The following is a 15,475-nucleotide window of genomic DNA, read 5'->3' on the forward strand; positions in this document are numbered from 1 at the left end:
GCAGAATCACAGCAGAAGCTCTCCAATCACTGTTTAGGGATTACCCCCAAACAACTTTAAACTGATTTCAAAGTACTTGTCTCTGAAATACAGTTCTCTGTCTGTGGCTGCCTGAGCTAGACTGTTAAACAAATCTATGAGGGTAAATGCAGCTTAGCTAAGCACAGAGTTTTGCCAAAGACATGACATCCTAGGTTATTCTATTCCTTCTGTCCCTATCCAACAGACCCTCTTGCATGACCTCACACCTAAGCCAAAACAGTATCACTCTACAGGACATCCAGGATACATACACCCATTTTAAACCAGTGTTAAGCAATTCAGGTAACTCTATTGAGCTTTGAAGAAATGCTCCCAGAGTCAGTTTAAATACTGACCTGAGCTAGTACACTTCTGCCTAAAAAAGGTCCAGACCCAAGCAAATCACTGAATGAATTTGCTCTGCCACCCACTTCTTTTTGGATACTCTGGTACTACTATGCCCATGAACTTCCTCAGAAGTGCCTTCTAAACATGGGCTTGTAGGAGAAAAAAAAAAGGCCTCTCAAACTGGCAGACAGAGAAGACTTAAAGTAAGTGACACTCCTCTTTTCATCTCAAGACAACCCTGTTGCTAGCAGCAACATGCATCCTAGAGAGACCAAAATACTCGGAGTCATGAAAGGGGGCAATGACCCCAGCATCACTGCTGGATGTCACCCCTGCCACAATGACAGCCCAGCTCCTGGAAGTCTCAACGCAATTTGATTGACATATCTCTGCTTTGCACTTTCACTCTGAACTGTTGCATAAACTGGTGAGTGGTGTTAAGTAGTTACTTCCATTGACAAATAAGAGGCCTTTACACAAGGTAGTAGTGTTTTTTCCTCTTCATAACACAGAACCCCATTTCCAAAGCCCAATAGCAGGCTTTCTGGCTGATGGGCCTACTCAAGAGAAAACTATCTCAGCTATCCACGTCTTTCAGCAAACAGGTGCAAGGTTCCTACCTTGTGTAGCCCAGAAAATGCTGACAGATGCAGAAGTCACATCTTTGCTCTTTACCCAGCTGTTGTTGCGGTGCCTACTCCACGCAGAGATGACACAGAAATAATCACCTCTGTCACTTTCTGAAGTCCACTGGATTCGTAAACTGAAAATGTCAGCAGTCTTTTTAGAGAAGATTATTTCCCCATTCTGAGTCCGCTCTCTGCTCCTGTCCCCAAGCAGCAGAGTCCAGTCTGCATCCATCGTGGCCAGGAGTTCCTCTGTCACCACATCATCGCTGCGCAGGCGCTGCCTGTAGTACCAGGAAACTGTGAAGCGGATGTTTGCTTCGGTGTCCTGTGCATTTGTGATCCTGCAGTTGAGCTCTGTGGGGTCATCTGAAAACTTAGGTGTTTTAGAGGCATTCAGGAACACCTCATAGTCTGGCTCTGCAGAAGAGGAAACCCAGAAGAAAGAGGTTAGAAGCTACAAGCACAAGGGAGAAAGTATCAGAGCTTATCAAGACATACTGCTAACTTCTAACATCCAGTCTGTGAAAGCACCTGAGCTAGAAGTCAAGTGCCAGAATATGCATTTTTCTTACAAGAGCTGGGGACTGAGAACTTGGACTTCAGCTCTCAGACTCGCACCAGTCTGACACAAGTACCCCTAAGCCTACATTTCCAAACAAGATCTTTGGTTTCATATGTCTAGTCAGACCATTTCACAAAAATCAGCACCAAGAGATCTTGTCGAGCAAAATCATTCCCTTCTTTGGGCTTGGCCCCAAGAACCCACCCTGTGGGTTCAGTTTTAGCCCAGCCAGTCACCTTTTGCACCTGTTCAAGTGTCCAGTGCAGCCTGCGGCAACAGGAGACTCATTATTCTCTAGCTTTGGACTGACCAGAGACATGCCATTTCTCCAATTTCTCTCCAGGTTAAGAGGCCATTTCCCCCCCTGAAATGCCTTCTTTTCCACACTTAACCATCCCATCATGTCTCTACAATACAGATTAAGAATGTTAAAAAACAACCCAAAAAACAAACACCTCACCCACCCACTCACCAAAACCAGGGGGCACAGGTACCACCATTGGCACTGGCCACAGGCAGCACTAATAGCAGTGCACAGTAAATTTCAGCGGGCAGCATAATAAATACTAAGTAGGTTAAGAGTCAAAGATGCATAGATCAGAAGATCTTCACAGTCTGAATAAAGAAGTATGTGCTGTACAGCTATGAGGCTGGAATACCTCAAGCTTGAAAAGGAGTGCCTGAAATTCATGGGTTAAGAATGGGGCTGTTGTATTTAAATCTGAAATAGCTGGCTGTCCAAAGCCTAACAGTGATAAGGCAGCCGCATGACTGTTTTCTCTCAGACTACAGAGATAGTAAAGAAAGATTACAGCAAGAACCTCACACCACAAAGGAAATACATATTTATTTACTAGTGTTAGAATATTTTACTGTCTTGCTGTCTACTATAATTCAGAAAAAAGACTAGCTTTCCAACTGTTCGGCCAATACTCATCACATGGCTTTTACATTGCAAGTGTATTCACTGCTCTCTATTTATTTCTTGCTTTATGTTTTATTTGGCATTTTGCCCTCCTAGAAACAATTAACTGAAGCTATAATTGGGACAGAGAAGGCAATCCAAGGCTAAAACTTAGGCTTAGCTCATCAATGAGCCAAGATAATAAAGCATCTTAATAGAACTGCTGCGCAAACTGTGTGTGCACATGCACTTTTAGACCTCAGATGCAAAGGATAAAAACAATTGTTATCAAGCAAACTGGCTGCTGCTATGTCAGCTTGCAGAAAAGATCTCTCGCCATTAAGTGTTATGTATGCAGCATTCTTGCATCTAGCAAGAACAAAGGCATTAATACACACTAGACACTCGAGTATCTAGTGATACTGATGGTGAGTTTCTGTAGGGTTAGGTAACACACAAGCATAAAAGTACTGTTTATGTAAGTCCATAGTACCTACTACCAGCAAACACAAGTGCCGATTTCTGCGCATTTTCAGGATAAGGCAAAATGAAAAGAAAATGCACATAATTCCTCTGCTGCAACTGAGGCATACATTATTAATGGTGGCCAAAACCCACTTTTGGTATAAGTCCCCATAGATCCTACAGCTACACTACTCTTCCTGTCTCATTCACAAAAGACTAGTCTTCTCCAGGGCCTCATGATATATTGCTCACGCTCTGCAATTTTCTTATCATTCCCCCTCACCTCCCCTTCCCTCCCCCCAAAAAGAAGGCATTCAAGACCAAGTAATATTTTCACAGCAACAAAGACTATGAAAGCAGAAGTTCTTCTCTAGACAGGAACACAAGAAGTAAAAAGCTGCAAGAAATTCGAGTTCTTAGAAAATCACTTCAGGTTTGATTTATTTGTGGGCAGGGGAAGGACCTCTAAGAAGAGAGTTTTGGCTTTGACAGCACCACTCCAGATAGGCGCTTCACCCTGACAGACATTCAAACAGAGGATTTAGAAAGAATAAAAGGCTGGCTGGATAAACCTCATTCCTCCACTCTGTCAGCTGTCAAAGAACAGCCTCACTGACAGTTCAATGACTTAATACTCCAGCAGCTCTTAACTTCCATTAAGGAGGAGGAGTTGGTGAATTCTGGATGCAGTTGAAAACCTCAAATGCTGAAAATTTATTCTACTTTCCCTTGCCCTAACAACCAAGCATCTGCTGAAGAGCAGATTTTATTCTCTCCTGTTCCCAAATAATGCCAAACTGGAATGGAAAGAATAAGAAATAGTCCTACAGGTATGAGCAGTACAAGAGAGTACATGAGCATGCAGTGCACCTGTACATGCATGAATATGTGTGTGTGCATGCACATGCACACAAGTGGAGGAAGGAGGGAATACTCGCAAGTTGAATGTGCAATTTGAATGGCTGAATGAGGACAGGAAATTAAGACATTCATCACTTGCACACTTCTAGCACACATTACAAGTATACTTGGAAACGGCCATGGCTCAATTGCTCTGTACAATGCTAAAATGCAAAATTTAAAGTCATTGTTGCTGGGATTCAACCTTGTGACACAGCTATTTATTTCTGAAAACCAGGCTTCAGAGTAGGCTCTCTATATGCTGGCCCTCATTCAGTACTTTTATGTTGGAGGAGCTCTGCCTTTGTAACTGCACAGTACCACCAGTTTCTGATAACAACAGGCTCTGAATACATTGAGAGGTTTTAGGCCTGGATACTCACATCCAGCCAAAGCTGGTATCCCAGTTTCAGCTGGGATAGAGTTAATTTTCTTCCTAGTAGCTGGTATAGTGTCATGTTCTGGATTTAGGATGAGAAGAATGTTGATAACACACTGATGTTTTCAGTTGTTGCTAAGCAGTGTTTAGACTAAAGTAAAGGATTTTTCAGCTTCTCATGCCCAGCCAGCAAGAAGGCTGGAGGGGCACAAGAAGTTGGGAGGGACGCAGCCAGGACAGCTGACCCAAACTGGCCAAAGGGGTATTCCAGACCATGTGACATCATGCCCAGTATATAAACTGGGGGGAGTTGGCAGGGCAGGGGGACGGATCGCTGCTCAGGAACTAACCAGGCATCGGTCAGCAAGTGGTGAGCAATTGCATTGTGCATCACTTGTTTTGTATATTCCAATCCTATTATTTTAATTTTATTATTGTTGTTGTTATTATTTTCTTCCTTTCTGTCCTATTGAACTGTTCTTATCTCAACCCACAAGTTTTACTCCCCCCCCCAATTCTCTCCCCCATCCCGCTAGGTGGGGGGAAGTGAGTGAGCAGCTGCATGGTGCTTAGTTGCTAGCTGGGGTTAAACCACAACAGCTGCTAACAAACACCAAGTACTACAGCTTTGCCAGTTCTCCCCCAGCTCACATCTAGGTTCATTCATGCTTCCAGCATAACTACTACTTTGTGAATTTTAGCAGGTGCAGATACCTTACCTACAGCATCCTGCAACACAATACCAAGTTTCATTGCTTCTAAAATGAAGCTATTCGCTCCCCAAGATTAAACTAGGAGACAGGATGGGTAGGCTGACATATCCAGACCTATCCCTAAAACAGGCTTTTTAGAAGTTCTGCTGGAGTTTCATTTTTAGTATTTCTCCCAGTTAACTTCACTTCTAAGGATATTTGCATAAAGAGAGATCTCCAGAGCTTAAGACTTCAGCTGGGATAATGCAAAGCAAAAGCTTTACAATCTGCAGCATGCATATGAGACAGTGGATCTCCAAAACAGATTTGTCTTGGGAAAGGGGTGTAGGGAAAGATACTGTCAGCCTGCTCTTGTAGGCCAGGTAGATCAGATAAGCCTGTTGAATCTCTTACCTATGCCTTCTGCTCCTCATTCAGTCAACAAGTCTTAAATGAACAACTGTTAAACACAGCTGCTTCTAACTAGCCCCTTGCAAAAAAATGTGGACATTGACAGTATTAGAGCTGTAAGAAGGGAAAACCACCAAGAACAACTAGGGGATAAAGGAAGGAGAGAATAAAGGGATCATCAAGTTTCTGTTTAAGTAGATCCCCCCCCCTCACTGGTGAATTAAAAGAACTTGCTGCAGAAATGCTGAAGTAACATATGGAAGCCGTAACTTCAAGTGCACAAATAATCCTTTGCTTGTCCAAAAGGCTAAAAATCCACTCATATCTAGGACTGAATGATGAAAAATGCACCACATTGAGTAGGATGTTAAATACTGCAGGAAAATCTTTTAGTGACCAGTATGCTAATCAACACTGCTAGCATTAAGTTAGCCACAAGCCAAGTGTCTCTCAGTCACACTACTCAACAGCTATGTGACATGGTCTCATAAAATGGACTTGTGTGTTGAGGGAGGAGAATAAAGCAGTATAAAGTCATCTTCCATTCTAAATCCTTTAGTAGGATGTGGTCTCTCTCTAGTGATTAAAACAACAAAACAAAAACCCAACAACTTTGAAAGCTATGAAAGTTCATTATGAAGTTTCCATTATAAATAATTTTTATGGTATATGATTCAAAAATCAGGGGAAGCATCTGATATCACTGTGTTCAGAGCTCAGAAAGAATGCCTGTTGCTGGATCAGAGCCCTGCTAATGGAACGAGGGAGGTGAAAGGGGACAACATGACAACAGGGGCAGCTTCAGCACCTAGAAAAAAAGGCAGGCTTTTAAGTTCTATTTCCCAGTTACAGACTGTTCAATGACATCAGAGAGTGGAGTGTATGGGTAGGACCCTATAATATACAAACCCAAAACTCTATAGCATAGATCAGTATTTTTATATGCGAGAGAGATACCCTACATACAGATGATAGATGCAAACGAGAGAGAAACTTGCACAGAAGAGATTCTGCAAGGTCCTCTCCCTTTTCTGATGGGACCAAGGAATGAGTGGTACATTACCCATGAAGTCTGAAAGCAGAATCACTCACCTAACACTGTCACCACCACACTGACTGGTGCAGATGTCCTCTCCACCACCTTATGCCAGCTCCCGTTGTGCAGTGGTACCCAGACAGCTGCTTGGCAGAAGTAGTAGCCAGAGTCTTCCACATCCACCTCACGCACCAACAGGCGATACGAGTTCCTATCTACATGGCTCAGGCTGATGAGAGTTGAATCACTGACAACAGAATCACGGTCCACGCTCAGCAAAACCTGAGCATCTGACAAGGTATCATCAGGTGACGCAGAAAAATACCACAGCACCTCAGCTTGGAAAATACCACTCCTGTCTGTTGTGATGTTGCATGTAAGATCCAGGGAGTCTCTTTCGGTCACAGACACATTGCTTGTTGAGATGACCACACCTAGAGCTTAGAAATGAAGAGAAAAAAATTCAAACAAAAAAAAATTAATTTTTTTTTTTTTAAAGACTCCACTGTAAGTTATCCAGGACTTCACATTCTATTGCAGAAACTTCTGAAGTAGCTCAGTAGCCCTACCTTCAAATACCTGTTGGATATTGAACTGTATGATCTATCAAAAGGGTAGTTCACATTATCAGTCAAGCAAGGGATGCATGATGAGAGAGGGGGGAGGAAGGGAGGGAGAACAGGGGTTTTATAACTCAACAGCAATTGGTCCATGAAGGCTTTGTCCCAATCACAGACCACATGTCACCTTCACACAGCAGGAAAATGTGTACAGGATTTTCCATCCTCACAGGAAGGTCACTGTTTTGGGACTACCTCTCAGAAGAGTAAGTGTCCACTGAAATCGGGGAGAACTACATTAGAACTCTACTTGGTTTCTGCTGAAATGGTTTTGAACTCCTCTAACAGAGCAGATTTAGATGAGAAGCAGCTACGGCCACGTGTTAGAGTCCTGACTGACCTCAGGTGTGTTGAAGAAACATGAAACAGAAGCAAAGAGAAGGCAGCAATAACTCCTTATACTGCTGACTCCTCCACTTACTGTTCTGACCAACACACACTGGGGACTTTAAAGCAATGCCATAGCCACTTAAAACACATTTAACAAACTCTTCCACTGACCAGTAAGTATTTTTAAGATCCATAGCACATATGGTCATAGCCAGCATTCAAACAGGACCTTCTGCATTCTGTAGGTTACCAGCCTGGCCACAGCTTTGTTAAAAGAAAGCCATGGGCTGAAAGTGTCAAGACCAGGAGTAGAAAAGCTTGCCTTAGTTACTGGTGAGAGGTGAACCAGGGGTGCTCTGTGTGTTGTTTGTAAGCCTCAGTGCAAGTCATTCACCAAGTTACCTGGCCACCACATGTCTTCGCTTGCTCACTCCCTCATTCTACACTGCCTAAGGATTAGGTTTGTATCTCAGTGCAGCACCATTCCCACAGTGGGTATTGCAGCTGCTCTTGAAGCCTCAACTGAGGCCAGTAGACAGGGCTGCTACAACAGCGGCTCTTCTCAGCAGATCTACAACAAAGACCATGAGCAAGAATACATATTTCTGCCTTAAACAGGCAGCTATATCTCTGGTACAGATCAGTGATTTCTATGTAAAACCATGTTCTACTATATAATAGGTACCCATGTGTAAAAGCTTTGTAGGATTACCATCAGGAATGAGAGACAACATAAAAGGGCCAGAGCCAAACTGAGCAGCCACAACTATTGCCAATAAACCCAAGCAATATTCATCTCACCACTCACCACCTCATAGCACAGAGCAGTCAAACTGAACAGCGGGTAGCAAGCCCCAGCCAAGCGGTAAAGCAAAGTCCACTGTCTGATGAGTATCTCATTGGGACTTCCCTCACTGTCTTATTAGGAGCTTGGAATCAGTACAAAAGGCTAGTTAATTTCACAGACTAATAGCAGAATACAAAATAAGACTCATCTGCAAGGTTAAGAGCAGCATTTCTCCAAGGAACACTTCTGTCTTCATGAAATAGTGACAGGCTTTCAAAATCTGGCAGTATATGCATACAGAGGGACTCGTAAGAGAGTTTACCCATATGTATAGCCTCAATGCTCCTTTTTGGTTACAGACATGTCTGCAGGCCTCACTTAGGGTTATATCCCTGTTGTGCAAGGCACTGTTAAAAAAAGACATAGAAGAGCAAAGTTGGGCCCAAAGATGTCATGATATTAGGAGATGAAAGTGATGGGCAAGTAGCTAGAAGAGCAACAACAGAAAAAACCCCACACAGTTACGCAAGTAACCTGTGCATAACTTTTTGCATTAGATATGTTAATTCATCTTTTCTTGTGTTTTTTGGTTGGGTTGGGTTTTTTTTTTTAATTTTATTTCTACAGATTCAACCCCACAGTTCAGAGCAGGTGAGAAATGAGGGAAGTGCAGCAAGCAGGCACACCATTTACAGCTCAAGTTCACTTTAGCATGCAAGTGCAGAGGTTTCAAATGTCAGCACAAGGTGCTCTTCAAAGTCCTACTACAGAATGTGTGGGTAAAAATTTCCACAACATTTTGCTGGAAAATAACCTATCCCATTTAGCATAACTTTTAAAAAAAGCCTTCATGCCCCTGACAAAGTGCCAGTGCTGCCAATGACTGAGCTAAAAATGAAGGCAAAAAACCCTAAACAAAAAACCAACCAAACAAAAAAACCCACAAACAAAACCACACACCCAAACCACATTAAAAAACTGCACTACTACTGGTCCTGGCCATCTTCACCCTGTTTTAAGCCACTGATTAAACCCCACCTACTTAAACCAAACTCTCCGAAAGTGCGACAAAATAGAAAATTACAGCCCTTAATTAAGCAAGCCCTGCCTCAGCAGAGAGCACCGGCAAGCTTTACTGTGTAACAGGCACCCTGAAAAAGAGGGGGCAGATTGATCCTGTCAAATTTCACATGCTAAGTACCACCAGGATACTAAAACTACATCCAAATGAGCTAGCCAAAAAACCTAGCAGTTCTGGTTTCTCCCTATAGTGATTAAAGGATTACAAAAATGAAAAGATACTCTCACTGTCTGAATACTTCTAAAATATTGTCATAATCTCACATTTCCAAGGGACCATCATTGCCTGTTTTTCCACCTATTGAGTGACAGGATGCATCACCCCCTGCATTCCCTCCTCCAACTAGCAGTGGTAATGCTAATGCAATTAAGTGCTCAGTGCATCTACTCCTGAAATCTATATGGACAGGGACATCTGGATATCCTCAGCACAGCACTATATGTATTTTTGTCTCCTTAGTCAAGCATGCAATAATGTGTTTAACAGAACCATTACTGTCCTAGACCCCTGCCAACACGGTGGAGCAATCAGACCAGTGATCCAGTGTCAAGTGATAAAAATCACTGGATAATTTGTCCTATTAAATTATCACTGCCTTCCTCCTTTCTCTTGATCTTTCTATGCTGTTTTAATAAACCAAATACAGAAAAGCTTTACATCTGTCACTGAATCACAAGCCGCTTTTACAGGGGAAGTGCAGCTGTTTAGTGCTATGGAACAACCCTATGTTAATGAGAGAGCAGAGGGAAGGTTTGGGGTGCTCAGGGGTTAAATACAGTGTTTATTTAAGAAATATAAAAACCAGAAACAATCTGAAGTGAACTAAGAATGAGATAAAAATCTAGGTCTAGGCATCTAAGAGGTTCTAGTTGATATTTCCACGCCATTATCCATCCCCCTTCTCCCCAAAATAAAAGTTAGAAAAATTACACCAAGCATTTTCTATCAACTCAGATGTAAACAGGCCAGCTATCCAAACAGCAGTCTAGGTTCTCCTAGAATGTATCCTCGTTTAGTTCACCTTACCCAGTTTCTGCTCTCAAAGTATCACAGACTGGACACAGCACTGCTGTAGCTACGAGTTGTGACCCCAGCCCATCGGTTACACTCACCAGTCCGCTGGATTGCCACACTTGCTATCTCCACGCTCTTCTCCTGAATCTTCTGCCATGAACTATCTGCCCCTCTCACCCACTCGCTCACAAGACACCTGTAGGCACCCCCATCCACCGACGAGGCCTGGGATACAGATAACCGATACGTGTCATTCGCTCCTGTGTCCAAGCGGATATCTCCATTACGATAGCGCTCTTCATAGCCGGGACCCGGATGGAATTTGCCTTCATGAGTCAAAGATAGGATGTCCCGCCAAGTCGATCCACCTTTGATCTGCCAAGTCACATGCAGGTGAGTGTGCTCTGGTGAGGTGGTAATCGCTGAGCAGCGCAACTTGAAGGAGTCACCCTCAGACAGCCTGAGAGACACTGAGGAACGTGCTTTTGAACCACTCACTGATAAACCATCAGAAATCACTATTTAAAAAAAAAAGACCAAAAGACACAAGCATCATAAAACAGAAGCAAGAAGAGAACACCCACACTGATCTGTTCAGATATGAGGCAGTGTTACTACCACAGAGCAACACATGGCCAATCATGCCTTCTTCCACACATGGATATATCCCAGGAACAAGGAAATTCAGCTGAAAATCCATTAAAGGAAGTGCTCCACTTTAAACAAGCCAAGACAAGCATTCAAATTCATTTATCCTTCCCCTCGCTTCAGTTTCTCATCCAAACATCACCATTCTGACTATTCACATCCAGAATCATCTTGATTTTCATGGGATTAAAACGTAAGACACTTTAAAAAAATAGTCTCCCATTATTACTGAAGAACCCTAAATGAGAGAGCAAAGCTAGGGCATGACTGCAGTATCAACATGCTAAAGGAGAAAGGGAAGATTACCTCCTTCATATAGAAAGAACCCTAAATGACACTATAAATAAGAGAGAGAAGACAGGCTGTGTTTTTTAGCTGAAGTTAGTCTCTCTACCCAGAGTCTTAGGGACATTAAATATGTGCAGACATCTTCAGAAAACCCACTGCTTATTTTTCCCATTTTTAGCTACATATTTACTACACAGAAAAAAGGAAAGTGGTGTTTATAGTAAACAGCTTCTCTTCGCTTCTTCACCTCACTTGTCTTTGCTATCATACTTCCCAATTTTCAGTTTTGCTTTAGGAGAATTAAACAGGAACAGGGAGAAGAAAAAGAAAAAAAACAATCACAATGCTTATAAGCAACAGAAAATCAGCATTCTTAAGGGTACATCTATAATCAATACCAAGAACAAATTTAGAGCACACCTCACTCTTCAGAAATACCTTTCACTTGGACCTCTGCATCATAATTTCCCTGAACGGTGGCATCAGTGCTGGGCGTGGAGCATTTGTACCTCCCTTGGTCAGTTGGCTGGATGTTTCTAATCACAAGTTCCACAGCATCGTTGCTACTCCGTCTCAGTTTGATATCCCCGTTGCCCACACGTTTTTGGTACTCCTCAGAGGTGAATGTAGAATCCCAGGTACTCACTATCCGCACGAAGTCAGTCTCCCGGGAGAACTCCCAGTCAAAATTCTGTTCACTAGGTCCATCGTAGTCACTAACGTTGCAAGGAATCACCACCTCCGTGCCCATGACTCGAATAAGAGGACCTTTGGGCACCCTCACAACACGTCCTCTGCAGAAAGCTAGGCAGGAGAATACAGACAGAGAGAACACACAGTTAAAGGAATTACCAGGATAGACTTCAACAAAAAAAAAAAAAAAAAAGAAAAAAAAAAGAGAGAAAGGTTGGGCACCCTACTCTGCAGAAAGCTAGAACTAGTAAGAGCAATATTTCCCATTAACATTTAATCGCACTGGAGCAGGAGCCCCTAAACACACCATTTTTAGTGTGGGCAATCTTTGTTTCATTGCTTATTTAGTAACACATTAGGTAACAAAACACTGAGAGAGAGAGAATTGTAAGTAGGAAAAAAAAAAAGGGACAGAACTAGCCATAGATCCAATGGGTAGCAGTTTCTCTGCTACAAGCCAAGTGCTATGTAGGACACTTAAACCACATTAATAAGTGGTTTTCATTACTACAGTGAGGGCATAATCTAACCAGGCATTGTTATAAGTCTGCTGCTGACATCAGTAGAGGGTTCGAAGTAGGAAGCTAACTCTCCCCTAGCTTGAGGGCCATAAGAATGGTTAGTTGACATTCTCCAAAAATGAGCATAGTCACTTCTGCCCTAAAGGGTCATGGCTTCTCTAACACAGGTGAGCTTCCTTGCCTTCCTAATTGATTTAAAAGGAAGAACTGATTTCAACAGACACAGCTTGCTTGAACAGATTCTGCAAAGATACCTGTTTCTAGCACACATATCCTCTTTGGTGGAAGTCCCAGAACACGGGAGCATGAGCAGAGAAGGCTCCCTCCACAGCAGAGGAACACACAGTGTTCAGACCGTGTTTTCTAGGACTGTCTCGCTAGAAGGATAGAACAAAAACAGCACTTCTCTGCAGAAGGCTGGCAAAGCAGTATGTTATGCTCCAGGCGAAAGTGTGACCTCTTTGCCAGAGGACCTGGCAAAGATGCAGTAGAAGACTTTTCTGGTTGATTTGGCTCTGTAGCCGAAAGAATAACCCCAGCAGCTGCACGTGGATTTTGGCAGGTTCTTACTTCCCAGAAGAGCAAACTGCTTTGATTCATAGTTCCAACCACAGAAATCTTTTCAGAAAGAGAGGGGTACTACCTAAACTCCGTCTCCAAACACGAACTGCCTACTGCATCCCACCAGCTCCATATCCATAGCAAAATATTTTAGCAACCAGGTAGAACAGGAGAAGCCAGAACACTTAATGACAGATCTTGCTAAAACCAAGTAGATAGCCATAACAACATCAAAAGCAGCTGAACCAAAAGGTTGATCTGAGATACCAGAGACAAAGCCAAATTTAAACAAACAACCCCCCAACACACAAAGTCCAGCAACCCACAACTGCTCTAATTCACCAGCTACATTGGGAAAGCCACCAGCTAGTGACATGAACACCCATATACTTGCTGAGCCTTCCACTCCGCATGTCTTCTTGCTGTAGATTAAGATCCCACTCACTGGCTCAGAACCATCATGCCAATAGGTATCCAGGTGTGAGGAAAGAAGTTAAGTCTCATGGAGAGAAACCACCCACTGGGGAACCTTTTATAAAGTGCAGCTTGTCCCCTCCAGAGCAGTGTGGAGAGGGATGTGTTAAAGAATCAAGATTTCTGTGGGCATTTAAAAACTACACAAGCAGCTGTACACACTGAGCATAACTACAAGAGAAAAAGCACATTTTTATCCCCAGTTACAGTTCAGCAAACAGTTGAACCAAGGACTAACACTGTCTTTACCTCCCCAGTTCATCACTCCTAGCGTGCTCTTTGCTTTGCAGGCTGTTCACGTGTACAGGCTCAGTCATAATAGTCCAGTTTCCTCATTGCCATGACATTCTGTATGCAACATTAGTACTTCATTAAACTTATTTGTAATGCAGACTGGGGTTAATCTCTTACCCCTTATATCCCTCCCAGAAAATGGTTATTATGTACCTGATCAAGTGATTGACTAGTCCTAATAAGGAAGCTGGACTTCTGTGCACCACTCACATGTGAATCGGAGAGAAAAACCTCCACTGCCAATGTATTGTTCCACAACCAGATGTCTTTAAGGGCACCTCTCTAAACACAAGCACCATATAGTAATATCATTGATACAGAAAAATAACCAAGAAGAAATAAAGAAGGCTACAGGGCTCAATATATTTCCTCACTAGGTCTTAAGTTGCAGCCCCATTCAATCCTTCAACTTATCCTCTTACAGAAAGCGATAACAGCAGCAGGTAAGCTTTAAAGCACTGCCTGACAGCCAAACCAGCTTCCAGCAGACCACTCTGAGAAGTCAGCTCAGGATCCTGACTGAGGGCACTCCTCAAAAGCTGACATCTCTCTAGAAAATACTCTCCTGTGACACTAAAACAAGCAGACAACACTGTTCTGCATGTGTCTTCAGCTGTGGACCCACATACTGTGCACTGTACTAATCCAATCTAGAGGTGACAAAGGCATGACTAATGTGGCAAAGGCTGCACATTTGTGTTTGAGATTAGCACCGACAGCTCAGTTTCTCTTCTTCCAAGGTCACTAAAGACCCTTTGACACTAAATCAAGGTAGGAGGTGATTAGCACCTTTGTAAGAGAAGGCAGGCCAAAGGGAAAGATAGGGGCACAGTGACACCTCAACAGATCTCTTCGGAGTCCCTACCCTATTGCTGTAAAGCAATGACTATCCCCCTCCTCACAGCACAGTCCCACAAGCAATTCCAGTTAAACACAAACTTGGAAGGAGGGCAGTGGAACAGGCTGCAGGAGAGAATAGGGACAGCCTGTAACAGTTATAATTTTATAACTTACAAACAACAACATTTGTTACTGCTAAGATAAATTAGGATTCTCATAAGGCAGGAGCACACAGAGACAGCATCACAAGATAAGAGAATGAGAACTTACTGCAGAGTATCTGCTGTGCCCTGCCCACAGGTAAGGAGGAGCATGCACAGGGCAGACACTCCAACAGTGAACTGCATTTCTAGGTGACCCAGGAGGCTCAGTATCTAGCAAGCTGTGAATTCAGGGCTCTGCCTTTTGTCCTGCAGCAGTCAACAGCAAGAGTATCCCTAAGCTACTAAACAAGGTGTTATGTTCTTTGCTGTGCATCAGGGATTAACATTTCATGTAGTTGTAGCAGAAGGCACAGAGCTACAGACGCTGATCTTGGCAAGAAGTAAACTCAGTTTTACTCTGGCAGGTAAAGGAGGAGCTTTTACAAATATTTTATTCTTGCAGTGCCCAGTGTTGCTCACATACACCCCTTCCATTCCCAGAGCAATCAAAGTTCAGTTTTCATGACATGAGAGCTTCATACTCTGTAAATTTTTTGGAAACATTTATTTTTCGTGACACCTGATATTTTTCACTGTTAATATAAGGTGACATGTTCTTAATGAATTCACTTGAATCCCATTTAACTGTAGCAACAGATGGATCAGGACAGAATAGTGTATACACCAGTGACAGAAAACAACAGAACTTTGACAATTCAGTATTTTTCAGTATCACCAAGACCACCAAAGATGTATATTTAGTAGGAACTCAATAACTGGCTCTGTATCATAAACTGCAATGCTGGATATCAAGCCTGCCCAAGTACAAGATTA

At 42.9% G+C, this 15,475-nt stretch overlaps 1 protein-coding gene across 1 annotated transcript in view; it reads right to left on the minus strand.

Moving 5' to 3' along the window:
- The window catches only part of PTGFRN (prostaglandin F2 receptor inhibitor), a 40,096-nt gene extending 24,960 nt beyond the window's left edge, over window positions 1-15,136 (minus strand). The window contains exons 1-5 of the mRNA XM_010567645.1: window positions 15,022-15,136; window positions 11,554-11,919; window positions 10,278-10,697; window positions 6,404-6,787; window positions 990-1,415 (exon numbers count right to left, since the gene is read on the minus strand). Coding sequence (XP_010565947.1) covers window positions 990-1,415; window positions 6,404-6,787; window positions 10,278-10,697; window positions 11,554-11,919; window positions 15,022-15,136 — 1,711 coding nt within the window. The remainder of the gene's footprint in view (window positions 1-989; window positions 1,416-6,403; window positions 6,788-10,277; window positions 10,698-11,553; window positions 11,920-15,021) is intronic.
- Window positions 15,137-15,475: the final 339 nt, after the last annotated feature.

This window comes from Haliaeetus leucocephalus, unplaced genomic scaffold (assembly GCF_000737465.1).
Source record: "Haliaeetus leucocephalus isolate CR32 unplaced genomic scaffold, Haliaeetus_leucocephalus-4.0 Scaffold228, whole genome shotgun sequence".
NCBI classification, from domain to species: Eukaryota; Metazoa; Chordata; class Aves; order Accipitriformes; family Accipitridae; genus Haliaeetus; species Haliaeetus leucocephalus.